Below are 25,237 nucleotides of genomic sequence, written 5' to 3'. Positions count from 1 at the left end.
GTTCATTTTCATAGTTTTACAAAAGTGCTTCTTCGTGTTGCCAGTTTATGGCATGTGACGTGAAAAAATTGGTGTACCATCAGTGCTGCCTTCTTTTTTCTCCTTACCATCCTTAGCCTTATTTGGAGCTCTTTGGAAATTGGCAGGGATGGGGAACCTCAGTTCCAGAGGCCAAATGCAGTCTTCCAAGCCCCTCTATCAGGCCCTTGGGACTCTCTCTACACCCCCTCTTCCCAGGCCACAACATTCACTGAGCCGTCTCCGCACACTCACAGAGCAATTTCGTCCAGCTGAAATGGGTCCTTGAACAGTGGTAGTGTCTCTTCCTCGCGTGGGTGAAGAGAGAGGTTGTTTTTATGCAGGAACCTCTGACTGGTATATATTAAGGACTGTCTCCTTCTATGTGATTGTGGCTACCTATTGTTTTTTGTCAACAGAAGCTTTTTTCCACCCCCACTCCTGCCCTGAGGTACACTTGACTGGGTTGCAAGACAGGACTTTTAAAGTTGTGACACTCAGGTTATGAACCCCATCCTTAGAGGGTCTGGCTACCTGCTTTTCTTAGCTGAGCTTAATTATGCTTTTATGACTGTTTTAAAACTGTCTTCTGTTAAGCTTGTTGAATTTATATTGTTTTCATAAAGCACATTTTTGGGAGTTGGGATTAAGAGCCAAAATGTGTCTATAAAAGTTGGGAGGTTTCAACTGAACGTCAGGATAAACATCATGGTAGTAAAAGCAGTTTGGACAATGGAACCAATTACTTCTGCAGGGCAGGTGTTCCCTTACTTGTGGTCTTCAAACAAAAGGTGAACATTTATCTGCTGAGGATACCCTACCTATAGATTTCCTGCATCAAGCAGAGGATTGGGTTGTCATCGCAACCAAATCATGCATTTAAGACACTATTAAAACACATTTAAAGCACAAAGAATCATGAGAATGGTAGTTTAACCCTCAGAGAGCCTTTTGATGCAACAGCTTTCACTATGGAAATTGAACATACATACAGTTGACTGCCTAATCATTCCTTCTGTTTTTGCATAGTGAAACTTGTTACCTTTTTCACAGTTCTTAGGCACAGTTGACATCATTAAAACGATCACCATTTAACTCCCACAATTGCTGAATTTACAGAGGCCTGTCTTCCATTTACTGGGAAAAATATAGGCAGTGCTGCAGACACTGGAGTGAGGTAAATGTTGGCTTTATTTAATGACACCCACTGTGTGTTAGCAGTAAATCAAATAACTAAGAACCGCACAGGTAATTACTGAATTCAACTCTCCTGCAAGATGTATGAGATTTTTCTATTACATTAGGTAACCCTAGATTACTGGCACCCGACATCCCACCCAACCCTCTCCTCTTATTAGCAGTTCTGTGTATGCCAGGCAACACTTCAAAAATGTAACAAGGTTTGATTTATTTGCTTACTTAACAAGTCATCAGGGTACTTTACTGCTTTACTCAGAAGGCTATTTTGAATCCTGCTGCCATGGATGTCCTTGGGTTTATGCTGATTTGGATTCATTTGATACATTTCTTCAAATAAAAAGTAGCAGGAAGTTAATCGAAATAATGTTTTGCTAGACCTACAGCAGATCCTGGCTTTCCTAAAGGTTTCCCCCATTTGCTTACTTAACAATTCATCAAAGTTTTAAACTACTTATTCAGAAAAAAATATTTTGAATCCTGCTACTATGGATGTGTTTGGATTTATGCTGATTCGGATTCATTTGATACATTTATCCAATAAAAAACAACAGTTAGTTAATAGAAATAATATTCCACCAGACCTAAAAGAGATCCCGGTTTTCCTAAAGAAAGAACAATAATGTTCTGGGCAAAGGTCCAATAAACAGCTTCTGTTGTCTAAGTATTCCATTCATTAATCATTCCAACTTCCATTTATCGTTCATTCTCCCATTACTCTCGTATTCAAGTTAAACAATAACAATATTGAAAAACAGTTACAGAACTGGAGCATACATTGTGCTGCTCCTAGCATTGCTTTCAGAACATTTTCTTTTTTCTCTTACCTTCATATTACAAATGTTGCTCACACACCACTTAGACTGGGCAGATTTGCCCCACCCCATAAGAGAGGAAGACTAGAACAGTGAGGTTCTAGTCTTTCCCTTTAGAAATTACTGCTATGATAAGGCTTCTTCTTCCAAGCCATGATTCCCCATGTGACTCACAGTGATAGTAGTTAGTTACAAGAAGTAGCAAGTTTAACTAAACACCAAGGGTTTAAAATCATGGGAAACAATCAAAAATTGGGGGAAATCTCAAACCACCTTCTATAGTCACATGCCTTTTTAAGGTGTGGGAAAAGGTTCCAAAGGTAAACTGACAAAATGAGTAAAAGAAGGCAGATTAATAAATGAAAAGTTTGTAGGGAAATGGGGCTTGTTTATCAATTACTGGAATGAAAAAGTGCAAGAATCATTCCATCCACTTAGGGTGGGAGGATCAAACCATAAGCAAATTTTGGGGTGGTGTGATCCACAGGAATTCTAAAATTTCTAAATTTTTGAATATTACAGTGGTTAAAGATCCAGGCTTAGCCATGATATCATTTTTTTTTTCAAGGAACAAATAAATAGATTTTCTTTAAGCCATTAACAATCCATTTCTTGACAGCAGCCTGGATGGAATACACAATCTTATGGAGAAGTGATCATTTGTTAACTATACAAAGTGGTATGATAGGGTTTGGAAGGCTCTGCTTGTAGATGAACTATCACAACATTGCAAAGTAATCAGAGGTGACATTACCACCTAGACAGGACGCACCTAGTTTTTTGGGGGGGAAATAAAGGGGGGGGAAATTCCCTTTATTTCCCCCCCAAAAGCAGGTCGGGGAAACCGAACCAGGTCGAGGAACAGTGGGATGGCGGCGCTGCACCTCCCTGCTGTCCCCCGAGCTTGTGGGGCTCGCCCATGTCTGCCTGGTGCGAGGGGCGCTCTGCTTCAGGGTGTCCCGCCCGCCGGGCGGCAGGCTGCTATCCGCAGCGTGGGGAGCCCTGCGGGGCTGCCTAGGCTGCTGATGTCTTCCTGAAGCCTGGAGAGTGAGAGGGGTCAGTGCGCACCGACCCTCTCGCTCTCCAAGCTTCAGCGAAAGCCTGCATTCGCCCCATAGGACGCACCCAGATTTCCCCTTCATTTTTGGAGGGGAAAAAGTGCGTCCGATAGGGCGAAAAATACGGTAATTCCTTACCAGAAGAATTTAAAGCATATTTTCTTTTTGAAGAAGTATGTTTTCCTGAACTTTATACTGATACTCCAGGTGTTTTTTATTTAGATACCATGTCACTGACTCTCTCCAAGGTTTAAGGAAGGTTGTTCACTTTGCAAGTCTGCTATTGTAATCAATCCAATGTGTTTGACATTTATATTCTTTCCAAAGTACGTAATGAGTATGCATGGTTCACCTATATATCCCCCCTAAAACATTATCTCTAGAATGCTTTGATAATTTTATGTCAGTTTGTTTATTTTAATGTTTTTACTCATTTCTTTCTCTTTCTTTCTAATTCTTTTTTTACTCCTTTAATATTTTTTTTAATCTCTTTGTTATCTTTCCTTTCCTCTTTTTGCTTTGTTCTTGCTTTTGTTTTCTCCTGCTTTTTGTGTTTGTTGTTTTTAATCCTCTACTCATAGTTAATGATGGGTTTGCATACAGATGAAGGTGATGGATGGTTGGTGTCAGGACTGGATTTAGGTTTGATGAGGCCCTAAGCTACCGAAGGTAATGGGGCCCTTTATATGTCCAGCTGTCCTTTGTCAAAAACAAATTGTCACTGTTTTAGGTGTTGAATATGTACTATATAGTAATTTATGGCCCTAATAGGTATCTAAAGCAATTTTATTTGTTTTTTATCTTAGATTTTGAAAATGTACATCCAGGGTTTTTTCCCTTTAATTTTTTTTGGGAAGGCCCCAATAGAGTGGGGCCCTAAGCTATAGTTTGTTTAGCTCATACGTAAATCTGGCACTGGTTGGTGTGAAAGGCTGGGAAGAGAAAATTTCTCAGGGAGGGAGAAGAAAGAGAAGCTCCCAGGAGGGAGAGAGGACTGTCAGAGAAGACGCTGCATTCTTTTTCTCTTTTTTGTTTTTGTTTTGATTAGTTTGTTTTTTATTGTATTGTATTATAAAAGGTCTTAATAAAATCTTACTTTAAAAAGTCAAGAAAACAGGGAATGACCACATGGGAAGAAAGATCCAGGCAAAACTGATACATACATGAGAAACAGTTCAGTTTTGTTATGGAATTCAGTTAAGTTACTCATGGGATGACACATTATTCATTTTTTTCCTGTTGACAACAGCTGTATTTTTTTATTGGTACAATAACCTGAAGGGGCTAATGTAAAGTACTCCCTCCACTAACTCACCTAAGTAGTTATGTATGTAAGCTCTGATCCATCTTGTCTCTAAGAGACAGAGTTCTATTCAAATTCACTTAGCATGCAGCCTGGTTTACAGCCTATTTAATTCTGAGAACTATTATTAAATTTCTGAGTATTATTTAGGCCAGTCAACACAAACTCACACAAACTGTTTTTCTCTCTGCAGGGCTTCACCTGGGTCATAGGTCTTATCCCAATCAAGCCCCAGAAGCTAAGGGTAGGTGACTGAACCAGTAGATTAAGATTAATTAGGGATGGGCAAATCTGTGAATTTTGGATTCTTTCTGCTTCTCATTTTTATTATCTTTAGTTCTCCATATCAGTAGGCTATGTAATACAGTGGTACCTCTGGTTACGAACTCAATTCGTTCCGGAGGTCCATTGTTAAGCTGAAACCGTTCTTATCCTGAGCTGCGCTTTTGCTAATGGGGCCTCCCACTGCACGTGCGCCAGAGGTGCACGATTTCCGTTCGCATCCTGGGGCAAAGTCTGCAACCAGGAGCAGCTACTTCCGGGTTAGTGGAGCTCGTAACCTGAAGCATTCGTAACCAGAAGTGTTCATAACCAGAGGTACCACTGTACAAATAATTAATGAATTGTGTAACTTACTTAATTTTGCCAGAGTGGAAATTGAGTTGAATAATGTAGTTTTGTGCAGAAGACAGACAATAGTGCAACAGAAACTGTGCTGCATGTGGTGGAATGGAAAATAACCACTTCTCACATTCATACACTAAGTGCTACTTCAGTGTTGCAAGGTGCTATCCATGGAAGTCTTCCTTTTCTGGGTTCTGCAATTTGAAACTTTCAAGCAATCCAGCCTTCCTGTTTAGTAATAAAATCACTTTATCTGGTTTACTTTTGTCTCCCAGTAGAGAGCTTTTTTAAAACAACAACAACAACTTAGAAGCTCAGAAAACAGCAGGCAGCTCCTACAGGAGCAGACACCAAGGCTACTGCATGAATTAGCTTGGAAACAGGGGCTTGAGAGGGTGCTCTCTGCTCATCTCCCCAATTAACCTGCTGATCCTTTGTTATCATGCTTTTCATGTCATTTACTTAACCATCCCTTGGTTCACAAAACATAGCACACTTTGCTTTGTGATCTATTCTTATGAGTTCTAAGCTAAGTTGCCATCAATGCCTTTCATGTGCATATGTATGGATTTAAAACTACAACATCATTACATCACAAACCAGTGGAGGCTGGTTATTAGGGTGAAGGTGGCACTGCCCCACTAACCTCAGTCTGCCTTCAGTTAGCTCCCACCTGTCTGTCTTTTTACAACAAATCCGAGGAGAACTTCTGCCTGCCAGCGTCCTCCTCTACACTGGAGGTTAATTAATTAATTCATGAATTGCCTCTCTAAGCTCTAATTTGGTAATTAAGTATGCCTTAGGCCTCTTAAAGCATGTTTTTACTATTGTGGCTTTTGCTTCCTCCTCAGTGGCTCCCACCGCATTCCAGATTTAGCCACTAAAATGTTGTCCCAACATTTACAGATCACAAGGATGACACTTCATGCCCTTGGGAGGTTTTTAAAACGTGTGGCATGCAAGCGGATATAAAAATGAATCATATGAGTGGAATACTTTATGCATACTTGAACTAGCATGAGAGCAGTCTTGGAAACAGCAAGCCCATGTGAGTAAAGGTGTGTAAACAGGGGACCCTAGCAGGTCTGAAACAAGACATATTGCTTTCCAAGGCAAAGAGCAAGATGGTGGGCCTACCCATTCCATGTAAAAGAATTCAATTGTACTGGTGGTTAGAGCTTCAAGACTGGTGATGGGAGAGCATCCTCCAGCATACTGGAGACAGGGAAGCAGATTTGGGGGGGGGGGCAGAAGACGGCGTGTGGCAATAAAAGGAAATGACAGGGAGTCATTTAAGGAAGGACATCCCAGAGTTGTGGCGTTTGTTCTTCAATATCTGCAGCTTGAAGCCATTGATTCACTCTGCCTGATGGTTCTGGGCCTTGGCATCAGACCATAATTGTAATTTAGAACTTTTAAAGTCCACGAGTCAGTTTACACTGAAGTGCCCTTTTGTGTGTGTACCTGATATTTCTTCAATTCACAGTATTGCCTTTAATATTTAGAGATCTGTAGATTTCCCTGCTGTGTAACCTTCTACCTAGCTAGCTACTTTTCTGCCCTTCTCTTTCTTTTCATTTTTTAAAAATGTTCTTAGAAAGATCAAATCATTAATGGCATTAAATACTGTACTATAAATTATCTGTGCTGGATTTGTTAATTCTGAACAGAAAGAAAGTTGTTTTTTAATTGGAAACTTTGCAGCTGGAAATCTCAAGGGCTGTGATGAAGTACATTTCTTTACACATGGGGAAAAGTTAGACAACATGAAATGAAGATCGTTATATCTGGGGGGCCTTCTGTGTACATGCATAGGAACTAAGTTATTCCGCCAACTAATGAGCTAATGGCTGAAATGAGATTTGAACTGGGGGCTTCCTCGATCCCAGGTCACAGTGTATGATTTCAATTTTATCGATGGAAAAAACCCACAGAACATCCATACAAACAAAGGTGAGATCAGATTATTTTGATTCATGTGTGTCAAACTACATTGAGTGGAGAATCAATGATATCTAAAGAACAACAGTACTGCAGTCCATAATGTTCATTAATGAAGAGGCATCAACCCAATCAGTGCTATTTTTCTAGAAAAAGAGGTGCTGGAACCCACTCAGATTTCTGGCAGTAAGAGCTGTTTGATACGTGAACAGACTTCCAAGAAAGGGGGTAGACTCTCCTTCCTTGGAGAATTTTAAGCAGAGGTTGGATGACCATCTATCATGGATGGATTAGTTAGGATTCCTCCATTGCAGGGGATTGGACTACATGACCCTTGGACCCTTTCCAATTCCACAATTCTATGATTATATGGCAACACTGACCAGCAGTTATTGCCTGTATCATGGAATGAGCAGGTACATAGATCACCTGGTTATGTCACTGTCTTCTACCCAATGGTAAGGTGTACTATATTCCCATTATTTTATTTATTTCACAAAATTAAAATACTTTGTGATTATAGAGAAAACCTTAAAGTAGTTAGAAATTATTTTGACGAATACAAAATCTGCATAGATAAATCAGAATTAGGGTTAATTAGCATCCCCTGTTGGCTCTGGGGACGCCGGAAACAACATGTAGGCATGGTGAACAGATCGGCACTCCCTCCTCCCCTGCATGCACTGTATTGGATTGGGGAAGAAGATTAATCAAATCTGATTCAAGGTTAATATTGCCTGAATTGTATCTGCACCTCACAAATAGCTTATTACACGAGTCTCACTCTATACCTGTATCCACTTTTTATGTTTGTCCACTTGAATGCATCACTAAGGCAAAGAACGTTATGGTGTACTTCAGTGAGGTACTGCTTTTTTGAACAACAGAAGCAGAAACAAAAAGTTAGGCACCCAAACAGATCAGAGAGAAGTACATGTTTTGCAGAGTACTTTAGGTTCAACAAAGCAAAGTCACGCAGATCATGCACGATAGTCTTTTTACGAGAAAGATTTTTACATAAGCCTAACAATAAAGACAAAAAGGTTCTGTTCAGCCAGAAGGCTTATTAAAATAATCGGTAAATAAATTATGCAGCTTTATGATATTTTGAGGCTGATTTACGATAACCAAGCTGTATGTGTGCAGACACATTCATGGATAATTCAAAGTGATCTGCGTTCCGTGAACATCAAAAATTTGCAGTGTGTGTTCTGGAAACCAAATGAATGGCTGCAATCAAATTTCATATTAGATATCTGTAAGTTGTTGTTGTTGTTTTTAATAAAAGGTTTAAAACTGCAGCTCACCAATCATCCTACACCTCTTATATCATAATACGCCACATGTCAAACCAACATGACTGTGCAACGTAGATTTAGTGCGCTATGATGTGACAGCCAATGCCTCTTTCTGGGAGATTGTTTTATTGGACCTAAATGTCAAATGGTGACAGTTAGTTGCTAAAGAGAATCCAAAGGCTGCCCCCACACCCACACCCAGTTTATCTGTTATAGCGGGAATAATAGTTTTAAGCACACAAACTAAACCTATTCATTTCCAGGAAATTGTGATACCCTATTACCTCCAGTAAGAGTTCTGAATAGTGAACACTTATAAGAAATGTTATTCTGCAAGTGTCAGAAGGACCTATTGGACAATGCCTGTGTAATCAGTAGTGACTTACAACAAAACATCTTCCCTGTGTCTCTGCCACTATATATATATATATATATATATATATTATATAATATATATATAATATATATCTACGAAAACAAATATATATATATATATATATATATATATATATATATATATATATATATATATATATATAATATATGTCTGCTTTTCTTTGGAGGTTGAGTATCTGGGCCACTCAGGCATGATACCATTCACAATGTTCTTTTAAAACAAATTAAAAACAAGGTACAATGTAAGAAAGGTCATACACTGATATCTGAAGCAATGTTTCCCCTCTCAAAGTATTCAGAGCACAGAAAGGTAAGCTACCCTCCCCCTTGTGGTAAACTGGCAACTTACCAAAAAGGTGAATGGAGGCAAAATTCAAGCAAAATAAGTTTCTTTGAGAACTGTTAGCTCAGTTTTCTAGAATCATAGAACTGTAGAGTCTGAAAGGTCTCCAAAAGCCAACTAGTTCAACCCCCTACAATCCAGGAATATCAGCTAAAGAATCCCTGAGAGATCTGGTTAAAAACTTCTAATGAAGTTGAGTCCACCACCTTTCAAGGTAGTCCATTCCACCTCTGAGCAGCTCTTACCATTAGAAAGTTCTTCCTAATTTTTAGTAGGAATCTCCTTTCTTGAGATTCCTTTCCTTAAGCTTCAGTTATGAATAACAATAAGCAATTCCTGTTGCAATCCTATGATCACTGAGAGGGCATCCTAGAGGAATTAGGGATCTTCCTCTCAGTTCTGGAGAAAAGGTCCACAGACAGATAAGGTCTGCCCTGGCAGCTTCCTTGTAGTTGCCATGAAACACTCCATAACATCCCCATCAGTTGGTGGTGGGGAGGGGGAGAGTGTTGAAGTGATTAAGGGAGGCTCTGAATCTGCAAGATTCAAAGACTTTCTGTTTCCCTAATATGTCCCCAGTAAGAGAAAGAAAAGACACCGCCCAAGAAGCTGGTGTAGTTATTTTCTTTCCAACCTCACCCCTACCTTCAACCCTGGCTGACACCTTGCATCTGGCTATTCCTCCACCATCAGTTTTCCCTCCCCACCCCATTATGCTATCTTTGCTCATAAAGGCAGAAAGCAACCTGTGTTGATAACATCACTATAGCAAGCATAGGAATCACTCTCCTTTTGTTCCGTGACTATGCCAATGCCGTTTTATTCATAAATCCATTCCACCACATCTGTACTTGTGATGATGTGTGTGTGTACTTCAATAGTATCTTGTCACAAAGTAAAACTTTTCTCTCAATTTATGCATCTCTAAATTATTTATTCTAAAATATGTATGTATTTATTTATTTTACACATTTTGGTGTGTTCTTTTTGCCAGGGCAGGGGGATTATATCACAAAATTCAGTGATATTTATAATTTGAAAGACATTTACATTCTGATCCTATTATTAGTAACCTTCTATACAATCGTTTCAAGGCAATATACAATAGCAACCCCCCACCCCCCAAAAAACCAGTCATAAAAATGGAAGCTACATTTAAAACAAAATATAAAGCATGTATTAGTCCGGGTGATTTGAATTAGGTTGCTTCACCTAAACATGTGGGCTAAATGAAATTCTCTATATATGCTAACAAATGTTCTTATAATATACTGCACTTTTCTTTTCAAAAAAATAATTTAATATGAATAGATAAAACAAGCATTAGACTTGTCATCTGAATCTCCCCTTCCCCATATTAGAACATAAAATGGAGTCACCCACCGTTTTATAATATTGACTCCACCACAGCTAAATACAAGAGTGTGGAGGGAATACCACAGTAAAGAGCTGTTAATTTTTAACCTTCCACTGCCTCCTTTGGAAGAAAAAATGAACTTTAGATAATTGTCTGTATAATTTCCAGTTCTGTTCCTTTCAGAAAATCTGAACTTTAGATAATTGTTTCTTAAGTATTCTGAAACTTTTCTCTGACCTTTAGTCCAAGAGAGTAGTAATCAAGCATATTTTACACGGTCACTTCCAACATAGCTGCAGTTCTACTATTTTTGTGGTTGGGTTTGCTAACTCTTTAGAAGCTGGAAGGGTGGGGATATCCTTTTCCTAGGAGGTCCCTCAGAGCTTTTTCTCTATATCACTATATAAAAGTCCAGAAGTAACTTACTGGCTTATCAGTAGGTGGGTTCATACCCTCTAACCCCCTGATTTTAGAGGGACATCCCAGATTCACAGAAGCCTTTTTGGCTTCTGTTTCAGTCTAGGAATGTCTCGCTTTCTGTCTCCAGAAGAGCCACTGATATTGGGTAGGAGGATGAGCCAGCTGAACCTCTCCATGGCTGCCACTGCCAAAGTCCAGCCCCAAGTGAGGCACAGGTTCCAGCAGCTCTGCTCTGCTCTGCATTCCATTAACTGGGAGCCTCTGCAGAGAAGGCCCGTTCTCATGTTGCCACCCTCCTGACCTCTCGAGGAGGAGGCACACGAAGAAGGGCCTCAGAAGATGATCTCAGGGACTGGTTAGGTTCATATGGGAAGAGGCGGTCCTTGAGGTATTGTGGTCCTGAGCCATTTAAGGCTTTATAGGTCAAAACCAGCACTTTGAAAACTGGTAGCCAGTGCAGTTGGACCAGGATCGGGACAATATGCTCAAACCGTCTTCCTCCAGTGAGCAACCTGGCAGCTGAATATTTGACCTACCTATGGAATGCTTTAAAAAATAATTTGTAGTGCTTTATTTGATTATTTAATTTTGCTTGTAAACAGCTTTGAGGCTTTCCTTTTTATAAATGAATGAATGAATGAATGAATGAATGAAGTGGTATAGAAATGACTTAGAACAAGCAGAGGCACTCGGCCCTCCAGATGTTTTGGGACTACAGTTCCCATCATCCTTGACCACTGGTCCTGTTAGCTAGGGATGATGGGAGTTGTGGTCCCAAAACATCTGGAGGGCCAAGTTTGCCTATGCCTGATTAGGAAAAATAAAATATTTTCAGTATAAATATGTCCAGATTCAGAAGCAGTATAAGGGAGCACCAGTTGAAGGGAAGGTATTATGCATTCAACATTGAGGGATTATTGGATGCATTTATCTGGTTTAGGTGGACTTTTTAATCTAATTCAGTGGGCTCTTATTTTCTGAGGAATATGATAAATATGAATATAGTAGAATACAAGGCCTTCTTGAGTATGGGAGGGGGGAATGTCTGGAACTATAAAAATGAGTTTGTCCTTTCCAGGGGAAAAAGCACTTCTGAACACAAAGCATGCTTGAATCATAATATTATTGTGTGAAGTACTCCTTAGAAGAGCATGCAGTTAGTATCCTTGAGATTCTTGCTTTGCTTCGCCATTGTTTTGCAGTATAAGCACATACTCTCCAAGAAAATTTCATTGTATAAAATGCCCAACATAGTTGCCAACTCTATCACTAGGGCTGAAACAAGCACACATCTGTCATGAAAGTCAGAGATAAGTGATTATATAGATTGCCAAAGAACTACAGTGTACACAAATATTTTTATCAGATACATGGGGACAATGGTAGGCAACCATTTAAATGCCTCTACATTGTACTCCCCCCCCCCCCACACACTGCCCAGGTTGGATAATAATTTCAGAAGAAGAATGCTGGCCTGCTTTTCAGTACTTCAGATGTAAGCTTTTTGCAGGATATCCACTGATTCATCATGTACTAGACCCCAATGGTTAGCAAAGGAGGAGAAAAATACAGCTGGGCAGGTCACAGAGAAAATAATTCAAATTCTCTCTAGCAAGCCACAGTTGGATAATATCCAGTACAGCAACACTCCAAATCCAGATGAAATGGTTGGCTACTATATATACAATGCAAGAAAGGAAAAGGAATAAAGAATATACAAGATATATTCATTTCATAGGACACCTTGACTTGCTTATAGCACTATATGTTGTATTACAAAACCTGTGCTTAAATCTATTAAAACTGGGGTTATAGTGTTAAATATATTAAAACTGGGGTCATTGTTTGTTTTACAATTTGATGTGGCAAAATATTTCCCATAAAATAAAGAGGTTAATTTGTCATTTGGTGAGATTCACTTATGACTGGAAGTGGCAGTCTAGTGGAATATTTTCCCTTTAAACATTCTAGATTAGAGAGGAGGTTTGGCAGTTGTGTGAACTAGAACCTGAATGCAAAAAGCAACAAGCTGGAAATCCAGAGAGATAGCCATGGCCAATTTCTGTTTGAATCCAAAGCTGTGGCTATGGGAGAAACAAGTCCCTTAATGCAGCGAACCCCTCTATTGTAGGCTCAGGTTGCATATACAGTAAGTGTAAATAAATCTGCAGTCTTGGGACATTGCTAGAGGGGAGTCTCAACCACAACCTAATGGAGAACCCAACCCCCAAAACAGCACTACTGAAGAACAGCCTAAGGATGCCTAAAAGAGGGACAAACAGCTTACCAGATGCCCCTTCCTTGTGAGCTTGATTCATCGGGTTGGCCTTTCCAGTCCAATGAAAACCTTGATGGATTACCTCTGGCTTTTGGCGGAGGAGGGGGGATCTGTCTGGCTGGATGCCTGCATCCTGGGTACAGGAGAGGAGTGAGTGAGGTTTTAGCTAGGCAGAACAGACAGTAGGGTGAAATCTTATGCTGGTTTGGTGTGTGCATGTGGTTTGTGGTTTTGGAGAGATAGGCGGAGTAATCCAAATTCCCCTTGGACTGGGTAGGTTGGAATGCCTCCAAACGAGACATACTAGAGGCAGGGAGGGGCTGAGCTAGCCTGAAACCCATTGGATATTCAGCCAGTCTCACTGCCATCACCCAATGACTTTGGGCCTGATCTGGGCCGAACTGCTTGCTCCCACCTCCAACTATTACCTCCTTCATCGTGTGTAGCAGGGCTGTGGAAGAGATGGTATCTTCACTAATCACAAAAGCCGTGTTGGCAGAGTTAAGGTGGGGAGGGGAGAGAGATTCAGCCTGATTTGTCTGCATTCAATTGTTGGTCTGAGAAGTGGCCATCTGTTCTGCTTAAAGGAGTTGTAGAATAAACAATTTCTACGAATATCACAAGGAGCAGGCATCTCCTCAAGCGATGTTGCCTATCTGGAACTGTGATCATACCTCTTGCTTCTCTCGATGGAGAGTTGTGTGTGTGAAGAAACACCTGACATTTGTGTGTCTGGGATATAGCCTACTGTACAATGGGCAAAAAATAGCCTCCATTCTCCCACCCATTTTTCTCCTCTGGCCCTGCCCACTATTGGCAAGCGGCCCCCACAAGGTTGCAGCCCGTTGGCTGGAAAGGGCTTTCTACCCTGTTCTAAAATGTATTTCAAAAGACAGGTGAAACAAATGATTCTTCACATCCCACATACATATCAATGCTACTTAACTCCTCTCACCACTGCCCAGGACTGGCATCATTGGACAGTTCTCAGGGCCAAACACCCTGGCAAAGCTCAATATTGTTTTATTTTCTCTGTCCAGCTGCTAAGTCGAGCTGCAACTTTAATTCCTCACAATGCCCCCAATGTAGCATTACTCTAGAGTATTTGTGGGAAATTAAAATGTCAGCTCTGCTGCATTTTGCTATTGCTGACAGTGAAGGCCAATGGTGAAGGGGCCTCACCAAAGAGTGCCTTGCCAAGGAGCCCTTCAAACCAGCAGCTGGCCAAACTCTTTTGCAGCTCACTGACAAAGCGTATTCTCTGCATGCAGGAGGTCCCAGCTTTAATCCTTGTCGTCTCCATTTAAAAGGACCAGGCAGCATGTAATGGCAAACCCGTCTACCTGAAACCCTGGAGAGCCACTGCCAGTCAGAGTAGATAATACTGGACCAGATGTGCCGCTGGTCTATTTTCTTATAAAGCAATTTCATACACCTGGGGATCCTGGTGTTTGAATCTGTGGGAAGGCTTGCATTTACAGTGCCTATAATTCATTCGAATAACTGCTGATTTGTCTTATTCTACCTGTGGTGAAATAAGAAGCTCTTCTGACAAACTGTGTATCACAAGATAAAACTATTCCTACCCACTTCAGACAGTGGGTGGGAAAGGGACTGAATGATTGAAAACTCCCTCATATAAATAAAGCTCCCTACATAGCAAACACTTAACCTAGCCTCTCTGCTAACCTAATTTCTGTGTGCATGAATATTCTTTCAGTAGGAAGCATCCAGTCACTCAGCCTAAACTGACACAGTGCTTGAAAAGCTCTACCCATGCAGACATACCCTGCTATGTCTAAATTGGTACAGTCCAAGAACCATTCTACCACCTGATAAGCTGTTTGTCTCAAAAGCCACTGATGTTTGTGTCTAATTTGATGCCTTATGGATACATAAGTGGAATGGAAATTGAAATGGCAATTCTGCATATTTCCTCTCCTTTATGAGAATATTCAGCTCTTCATGGCACAAGGTTGGGGATCCCTGCCAAGATTATGTTAGTATGATAAGGAAGATAATTGAACCTAAAATTCATTCTTACTCACAAAATTGTGGTCACCCAGCTGTCTTACCTAGGCAAAAAAGCAGAGCAGCCAATGAAATCCCTTAGAAATTCAGGAGCATTCACTTTACCCAGGAAATGCAAGCCTTATAAGAAATTTAGTTCAGTGCAAACTTAGAAAATTCACACTACTCAAAACAATATGCAAAGAGAAACACAGCTGTCCTTCATTATGCACACTTACAAGTTTGTGATGAAGATCTCAAACTAAAAAATGCATACACAAATGCATATATTAGATAAAAAGGTACATAAAATGTATAAAATAGAACTGAAAATGCACTTCTGTACCCTGACCTTTGACACCTGAAATGTGTTTTCAGGAGCCATTCTATTCTTGTGACTATAATTTAACTGTTTTTAATTTGCTGATGCTGAAGGATGGGTATGCAGGAGTATACTGCAACCTGTTCTTCTTCTTATTATTATCATCATCATTTGTTGTTGTATTTTTCACATGGCAGCTCAAAAGAATTTACAATGTTTTAAGCAAAAACCAAACATGTAAATGCATTAAAACCAGCATTAAAGAAAAATAACCCAAAAGATTGTTGTTTTTTAAAAAACATCCTGCACATGCAAAAAGACCACAAATAATCAAAAGCCAAATGCCTGATGAAAAAAAGCATGTTTTTGCCTGGTGCAATGACAGTGCCAGGCAAGTTGGGATAGAGCATTCCAGAAATGCACAGCCACCACAGAAAAGGCTTATTCTCATGTTGCCATCCTCTAGACTTCCTGTGGAGGAGGCACACTAAGAATAGCCTCAGATGAAGATTGCGGAGTCCAGGTTGGTTCATATTGAAAGAGGCAGTCCTGTGCCACATAAGACCTCAGAGGTCAAAATCAGACTACCTCATAGAACATGCATGCATGTGAACACCCAGCCACCCACACACATACCCATACCCTAGACAGACAGGGATGAATTCCAGTGTCTGCAGGGCCACAGGCTCCACAGATGTTAAAATAAAATGTGTGTGTGTGTTTGTGTGTGTGTATTCTACAATAAGGAAGTTAGTGTTCTTAAAAAAATAAAATCATTCAACATTAATTTGAAGTGAAATAGAAATTATAACCCGGGAACCAGGGAGCTGTTTTACGGACAAGGGTATCCTTCAATATGTGTGCATCAATACCCATTAGAAACATAATGATGATTAAGAAAAGGACAGCATACCATTCTGCAAGCAGGCTTTGACATTGCTCTTCCAGAAAAAAAAGGTTACTTCCTTAATGCAGTACAATTAGTCACACAAAAATAGCATTGCACATATTTGTTGCAGGATATAAACAATTATAGAGGTCTGTGTTCCTGTGCCATTCTGCAAACAACTTTGGTTGGGATGAGGAGGAAACCTCAGAAGGGCAACAGATTGGAGGGGGAAGGTTAATAAGTGGTATGGACTGCTCACAAAGCTCAAAGAGAAATTCAAATGACTTGCATGTTCTGTCACACTAGCTTGCTGTTTCTAGACACTTACATGGAAGTTAAATTCCACTGATTTCAGTATAATGTAGAATGTAGGGTTGCATCCAACTAAGTTCAACCCACTGAAATTAATGAATCAAAGTTAATCATGTCCTTTAACATCAATGGGTCTACTTCGAGTAGAACTAACTAACTGAGCAGAATTAATATGGTCAACAACCTTCTGTGATTCAAAGTATCATAGAAGGTGGAACAGATATTGATACTTTTTGATTCTTGAAATCTAGAGTATCAGTATCAGTAACAGATAACTGCCTGGTATGTATATGAAGGCCTCCATCAAGGAAGAGGCCAGCAATTGTTAACAGGTGAGAATCCAAAGTTATAATATATTATGTTAAAGGACTAAGATAAAAACAAAGAGGGAAAGAAATTGCTGAATTAACTAACTGAATTGGAATACAAAAAAGGGAGGTGTGAGGAGGTCAGGGAAACAAGGAAATGAATGTAAGGTATGGAAAGACTGATGTATTTTTTAAAGTGTTTTTTTATCTTTTTGTATTTTGTATTTTTTCTTTTATTTTTACTTTTGTCTTTCTTTTTCTCCTTTTTTTAATTCATGCAATTCTTTTCTTTGAAACCTTAATAAATATCATTTAAAAAAAAAAGGAAGAGGCCAGCAATAGCCAATGTGGCTATTGCAGATGTTGTTTGACTCGCATCAGCCTCAGTCAGTATGACTAAAGCTCAGGGACAATAGGAGTTGTCATTCAACAACACATTGACTGAAGATTGCTCTTACCATCACATGATTTATCCCAGTCTTCAAATTAGCTGGTGTCTTGCCTACAGGGCTTCAGAGCATCCTGCAGGTATTTGAAGACTGGTTTCATGTCACTGCCACCTCCCTGCCCCCCTGCCCCATATAAAACCCTCTCTTCCCCAGATTAACTATGTCCATTTCATCGAACTTTTCCTTATATGCCTTGTTTTCCATACCCGTGACCATCTTTATTTCCCTCCTCTGAACCTATTCCAGTATGTCTATGTCTATGTACATGCAGGAAACTGGTCCCATTCCTCCAGATGAGGTCTGACTAGTGGTAAGTGGGTGAGGGGATGGAGCTATTACTTCATGTGATTTTTTTTTAAAAAAAACCCAATGGTTCTAGAATTTGTTTGTTTGCTTTGGTTTTATTTATTGCATTTATATTTGTATCCCAGCTTCCCTCCAAGGAGCTCAAGGTGGCATACATAGTTTTCCTCCTCCCCATTTTATCCTCACAGCAAGCCTGTGGGGGTAGGTTAGACTGAGAGGCAGTTACTGGCCCAAGGTCACCCAGTGAGCATCTTGGCCAAGTGGGGAATTTGAACCCTGGTCTGCCTGGTTCTATGGCGACATTCTAACCACAACACCCAACTGCAAGTTGCCTTAGCCAATTTTGCAGCTGCATCAAACACTGTCTCACTTTCTTGTGATAAACTACAGTCCCTGCTACTAAGCTAAGGTGTTTCCCATTCTGTACTGGTGCATTTGATTCACCCTTAAATATGTGAGGACTCGTGATAAAATGTTGCCTTTCAAAGCAAAAATGTTGCTCCCCTGATTATGAAGGGGTGGGGAAGACACGTCCTGATGGTACAAGACTGGGACATTTTGCTGGCAAAATCTTTAGCTTTGCCCCATATTAGTCCACATTCTTCCATTTTTAAAAATAAATGCAGGTTTTTTGCCAAGGCTAGTCCCACTCGATGTAGATCCACTGAAATTAATGGACATGGGCAACTTAAGTGCATTAATTTCAATAGATTTACTCTGAGTAGGGCTTAGTTGGACACAACCTAATAATTTTGAACAAATAAATAAAAGATCAGACCTTGACTGAAAACATTGACTGAGAATCTTGTCTCATAAAACCTTTTTGCCCTCCCTGCTTTCCTCTCTCCACCCTCCCCCCCCCCAATCCAGTGAAATCTGAAATGGTGCTTCGGAGGCAGAGTGAAGATTCAGCAAGTCAGCTGCACATCAGCACACATGCAATGCACGAGCCATCCATGGATATGCACTGCTTAAGGGACTTAAGTGCAGCTGGCGACTGTATCAATCAAACCAATGAAGAGCAGTCCCTAATGTGACAATCCACACATTCAGAAAATTATCTTTCAAGACTGTTTACTGTTCATTTGCTGCCTGACCTTCAAGTAAATCTGTGTGCCAGGAAATGAGGCCAGGGTAAATTTTATAACTCAATGACAGTAGAAAAGGGATCCAAATTTGTCTTCTTCCTTCCACGGTGTGAATGAAATGACAATTCTGGAGTGTGACAGGATTAAAGTGTGCCCTTCCTTTTCAAATGGCAATGCTAAGGTAAGCTGTCCTTCAAACTTTGCTGACCTAACAACTTTATTGCCCCCCTCCCTTTTTTAGCACATGCTTGATACTAATTCTCCTTTACTCCAGCTGGCTTTGCATCAAGATAGGTTTCTATTTGAGGAGTCACTGAGTCCTTTGACTCAATGTTACTCAATGTTAGTCACACTCAGAGTAAACCCACCTAAGGGACCTAAGTTAGTCATGTCTATTAATTTCAATGGGTCTGTTTATTTAGTTCATAAAATTTACACACTGCTTGGTTTACAAAAAAAGTTAAAACAATGAAATTATCCATAGGAAGAATGAACAACAATAATTTAAGACTTTTGTAAAGTTAAAAGAACAATAGATTGAAAACAGATTAAATCTTGCATCAGCTTTCTGAAAATTTGGGTAGCCTTGTCCAAACAAAAATGTTTTTAGAGGCACTGAAAAGAATACATTGAAGGCGCTTGTCTGATATCAATTGACAGGGAGTTCTAAACTGTAGGTGCTGCCACAGTAAAATATCAAGTTCTTACAAATGCAGAGCAGGTATTGTGTAGTACCTGTAACTGTGTCAGTTCCATTGACTGAAGTGGTTGATTGGGGATATATGTGGTAAAGGGGAAAGGGAAAGGGAAAAGCCAAGTGTGTCTCCCTGGGAAGAGCATCCCATGAGCAGGGAGCTACTGCTTGAAAGGGCTAGGCCTCCTGTGGAGGAAGTTCAAGGAAAAGGACCTCAGACAATGATCACAGGGTCCAGGTCAGTTCATGTGGGGAGAGGTGGTCCTAGAGGTATTTGAATCCTGAACTGCACAAGACTTTATACATTAAAAGCAGCACTTTGAATTGATAAGCACACCATTTCAATATCATAACATAGTATAATTTTTCATTGTTATTCCGTTCCTTATTTTCTTCTAGATGCCCAAATGTCAAGCTGTTATATGTCCAGCCTAATCACGAATTTCTACTCCTTCCACTTTAGAGTGAAAGCTCAACAGTAGCTTATATAAAACTACTTATTCAATGAAGAAAGAAAATGGCTATGCACACCTATGTGTTCCTTCCTTTTCCACTATCGCCCAGAATATAAAAGACCTCTACATATGTTCAGGACTTTTTTCCAGCAGGAATTCATCAGAATTTAGTTCCAGCACCTTTCAGGTGGGTGCCATTGTCATTATAAGAAAACAAGGGAGGCATTCCTGGTGAGTTCTGGCACCTCTTTTCCTAGAAAAAATAGCACTGTATATGCTGTTGTATATATACATAGACTTCTTTGTGACACATTCCAAATACACAAACAGTGACCTCCTCTATGCAATATTTTAAAATGTTCTTGTAACATAAAAATTCAGGAGGAGTGGAATGGAGAACAGACCTAACCAACAGAACAGAGAAGGAACAGAACAGAGGAAATAGGCTGATCCCTACATGACGTTAACAAAAAAATCAATACACTAGATATTTCCAGCACTTCAGAATTAGCCACAATCCAATTAGAAGATAAATCTGTCCTAGGAAGTTTTAAATTCCTTGGTGACTACCATATCTTAAAATCACTCTAACCCAAGTTGTGACTTTCAGCACCAGTCCCAGACATTTTGAAAAAGACTGAAGCCAAATTCTTGTTTGTGAAGAGAAAGAGACATTTGCAAAATAAACAGAACAAAGCAAGCAGAAAGAAATAAAACATGGCACATGATACTCTTATTGTGTTATATTTATGCATTATATATATTTACCTTGATTTTTCTCAATTGTGAAATTTGGATTGTTCACCATTTCCTGTGGAAGGTTGTAAACAAAATAGTGTCCATTTTTAGGATCATCTTTGTCAATGGCTCTCATCGTATGAATGACCTACAACAGGATAAAGAAAACAAAAAGTTTTATCTAAATCAAAATCAGTTCACAGGTTTAACTAAACTGCACATGGGAAGGGGACAAAATTATAGCTGCAATCCTACATCCAATTACCTGGAAGTGAGCCCTATTAAACTCAATGAGACTTATTTCTGAGTAAACATTTATAGGATTGTTTTGTAAGTTTAAATCAGTTACATCCCAGTAAATTCATTGAGGGGGATGTGAACTAAGTTTGTTGGACATAGTTCCCACTGAAATCAATGGCACAAGTAATGACTAGCTTGCCCCATTAATTCCAATGATATTTAAATCCAGCTAAAATAATTAGTCTGGATCCAACCCATGATAAAACTAGACTTATCTAGGATTGCCAACTCTTTTACAAGCCTTTGCTCCTGTGCCTTCTTACAGCAGCTTTTTCAGCAGATGTTAGCAAGAGATCATTGCCAAAGCTAAGCACTTTTTAAATTCTCTTGATTTCGGGTAGGGGGAGGGGATAAGCATATAGTTCACTTCCTGCAAAATTCAGTCATCCATAACAGCCCTGTGCTAACCATTTTTTTGCATCATAGTAATTCCCATTGGTTTCAATGGGCCTCAATTTGGAGCAAGTATGATGGAGCCTGCAGCCTAAAAGTGTGTAACTTGAGCTGTTTTGTGCTCCGCATTAATTTCTAAGAAGCTCCAGGTGTTCCCTGTTGAGCAATTCTGCAACAATGAGTGTGTTGGATGAGTAGTTGCTATTAGCTTCACTGTTTATTAACGTTGTGTCCTTTGACAGGTGTTAAATTAGCACAGCGAAGGTAGGAAGATTGTGTTCTCACCAATTACTGCTGTTGTGAATAATTTCTCAGATTATTTCATATATTGTTTTGTCCTTGCATAGAAATGTCAAAGGCTATAACTGCTTGCAATCCATGACATTTTGGCTCCAGTGTCATCTACCTACCTAGCCACCCAGCCACTTTCCAATGCTCATCGCATCTCAGTCTGAAAATTAATCTGGAAACTATCTGAGAACAATCCAGAGGATTTTGGGAAAACATAGCCTGCATCTTTAATAAGAGACATTTGAGGCAGGCAGGTGGAGGCTGTCTTCAGGGCAGACTGAGGTTAGTGGGACAGTGCCCCATTGGCGTAATGAACCAGCCTCCACTGATCTATGGTGCTATGTCTTAGACGCTTGCTTAAAACTTTTTCTTTCATGCCCACTTCCAGCTTCACCACATCTTACGTTTGTTTGAAGAAGTACTTTTTGTGTGTCTCTCCCGATTCTACTGTCGGCCAATTTAATGGAAGGGCTCCATTTGTTGTATTATGAGGGAGGGAAAAAATGTATCTTTTACTTGCTCCATAGCATGCACAATTTTACAAAACCTCTATCATGCCATCTCCCCAACTTAATCTTCCTAAGATTAAAGCAAGATTAGGCTGAGTAACTGTGTAGATGGAGTCTTATTAAATGTAATGCTTGAATCTTCTGAATCTCTGTTATAAGCTTCCATTAAAATCTTCCACCAAACTTACACGAGAAGTTGCAATTCTCACTCATCTTCACATTTGCTTTTTCTTTTACTAACTCTCTTCAACACGGCTGCTTTCCTCCAAGTTATGTGGGATGTCATATGAAATAGTGTTGGGTGTGTGTGTGTGCCAGGTTTGTTGTTTCAGATACTCAAGTCAAGAAATTAAGACTTCAGGTTCCCATAGCAACCTTCACCTCACCCTTATGCACATGGAATGCATACAGTGAAGCATTTTACCACATATACAAATATGATGTCATGCAGGCAACTGCAAATGTTCCTGCTTTGTGGGCTCTGGCAAAGGCCCAAGACCTTTTTGGTGCCCTGTTCTTCTTTTTTCTTTTTACTGTGCTAAAGGTAAGTAATATTTATCTCTTTCTCTGTGTGCTGAATGACTGCTTAATGAATGACCATTATTATAGTAACTCCTTGGCACTTTGCAGCATGGAGATTACAGCACAAGAGAATGAAAGGGAGGGGGGCATTAGTGATTGACCTGTCATTATAATGTTTTCCACAATTTATTGCTTTCAGTATATGCAGCACTGTGAATTGCCAGAACAATCTGCATAAGAAAAAAGTGTGCCTTGGTGGTGGTAAGGTGATGCTCTGAAGAATAACATTTGAAGAAACAGTCATCACATTCTTGTTCTTTCACATTGTTGTACATTGCCTTGATCTTTTCCTATAATGAAGAAACAGAGTCTGGATTGGAGTCGGCAGTACAGTGGTACCTCGTGTTAAGTACTTAATTCATTCTGGAGGTCCATTCTTAATCTGAAACAGTTCTTAACCTGAAGCACCACTTTAGCTAATGGGGCCTCCTGCTGCCGCCGTGCCACAAGAACATGATTTCTGTTCTCATCCTGAAGCAAAGTTCTTAACCTGAGGCGCTATTTCTGGGTTAGCTGAGTCTGTAACCTGAAGCATATGTAACCTGAGGTACCACTGTATTAGTTTCTCTTCTGAAAACCCTGCACCACATTGTCACGAGTCATTATTTAAACAGAGAAAGTTTTATGATTTACTGTGGTTTTTGTGTTGTAGATTGTAAGATGCCTTGAGTTTCTGTGAAAAATATATAGGGTATTTTTGCTTCTCCCATATGCCCACTTGACCTCTTCTGACACTATTACTGTTGCCATACAATACTCTTGCAGTTATAAGAAATTGTTATTTTAGTGTGGCAGCACCTACACTTTGGAACTCCCTGCCAATTCATGTCAGGAATGCACCTATTTGTATTCTTTTTGAGGTGTGCTTAAAACATTTTTGATCAGGCAAGCCTATTCAGAAACATCAGTGTTGAAAAATCTTCTTCTTCTTTTTTAAACTTTCAGGTAGGTTATTTCACGCAGTTGAAATAAAAATAAATAAAAAATAAAAAAATTATCCAGTAGCACCTTATAGACCAACTAAGTTTGTTCAGGTATAAGCTTTTGTGTGCATGCATCTGAAGAAGGTATCTGAAGAAGTGTGCATGCACACGAAAGCTTATACCAGAACAAACTTAGTTGGCCAATAATAATAATAATAATAATAATAATAATAATAATAATAATAATAATTTATTATTTGCACCCTGCCCACTCTGGGCGGCTTCCACAGAGACCAAAAATACACTAAAATGTCATGCATTAAAAACTTCCCTGAATAGGGCTGCCTTCAGATGTCTTCTGTATGTCAGGTAGTTGTTTATCGCTTTGACATCTGATAGGAGGGCATTCCACAGGGCGGGCGCCACTACCAAGAAGGCCCTCTGCCTGGTTCCCTGTAGCTTTGCTTCTCGCAATGAGGGAACTGCCAGAAGGCCCTCGGCGCTGGACCTCAGCGTCCGGGCAGAACAATGGGGGTGGAGACGCTCCTTCAGGTATACAGGACTGAGGCCGTTTAGGGCTTTAAAAGTCAACACCAACACTTTGAATTGTGCTCGGAAACGTACTGGGAGCCAATGTAGATCTTTCAGGACCAGTGTTATGTGGCCTTGGTGGCCACTCCCAGTCACCAGACTAGCTGCCGCATTCTGGATTAGTTGCAGTTTCTGGGTCACCTTCAAAGGTAGCCCCACGTAGAGCGCATTGCAGTAGTCCAAGCGGGAGATAACTAGAGCATGCACCACTCTGGCGAGACAGTCTGCGGGCAGGTAGGGTCTCATCCTGCGTACCAGGTGGAGTTGGTAGACAGCTGCCCTGGATACAGAATTGACCTGTGCCTCCATGGACAGCTGTGAGTCCAAAATGACTAATAATAATAATAATAATTTATAAGGTGCTACTGGACAATTTTATTTATTTATTTATTTACTTACTGTTAATTTAAATTCTCTTTAAACCTTTTAACTGTTTTAACTGTGTTTTTATCATTTTTATATTTTTGTAAACTTTTTAGAGGTATTACTACAGTCAACTTTTATATGAATTTTGTTAAACAATAAGTAAAACTAAGTAAATTTGTCTGGTGTGAGCCGATAGAAAAGCAGAAAGGGGTGGGGAGCTGCCTTTTTAAAATTTGCAGATTTGTGTAAAGAATGCAAATCAGAAAGTGACATGCTTTTCCAGTGGATCTGAGATTAGCATTCTGCTATTATGGGTTCAGAATAAAAGCAAGAAGAATTCATTTGGCAGTGTTATACATCAACAGTTTTTAATGCATTCTGTCACGTCACCGGCAGTCGTGGTTGCCACTCTCAATTATATCAGGACCCAAAATAGAACACGTGGAGGAATGAACTGCATTAGATGGTTCACTCAGTATATTTACAGACTGCAAATAAGGTTTTCTAAGAGGTTGAGATGTAATCAAGTCCCCTAAGGTGATTCAAACTCAATTTAACTTAGCTGTTAAGTTAACCTACAAATCTGTAAATGTATTCAGATAGTAGAAAGCAATCACATTCTTTCTTTGTGTCAGATGATCAAGAATTTATTTGGAAGACGCA

General features: G+C 39.8%; 1 protein-coding gene across 5 annotated transcripts in view; it reads right to left on the bottom strand.

Annotated features, from left to right (window-relative positions):
• Nucleotides 1-25,237, bottom strand: part of CDH8 (cadherin 8) — a 236,167-nt gene that overhangs the window by 5,711 nt on the left and 205,219 nt on the right. For 4 of the 5 annotated variants that reach the window (XM_083514956.1, XM_083514958.1, XM_083514957.1 and 1 more), the window contains one exon: nucleotides 20,650-20,767. In XM_083514956.1, the coding sequence (XP_083371082.1) occupies nucleotides 20,650-20,767 (118 nt within the window). Of the gene's footprint in view, nucleotides 1-13,057; nucleotides 13,182-20,649; nucleotides 20,768-25,237 lie in introns of all 5 variants that reach the window. The other variant, XM_083514960.1, reaches the window with a different exon arrangement.

Source organism: Podarcis liolepis (genome assembly GCF_965112155.1).
Source record: "Podarcis liolepis genome assembly, chromosome: 7".
In the NCBI taxonomy this organism is placed as follows: Eukaryota; Metazoa; Chordata; class Lepidosauria; order Squamata; family Lacertidae; genus Podarcis; species Podarcis liolepis.
The sequence above is the reverse complement of the archived record's forward strand: the minus strand, read 5'-3'. Positions and strand labels throughout refer to the sequence as shown.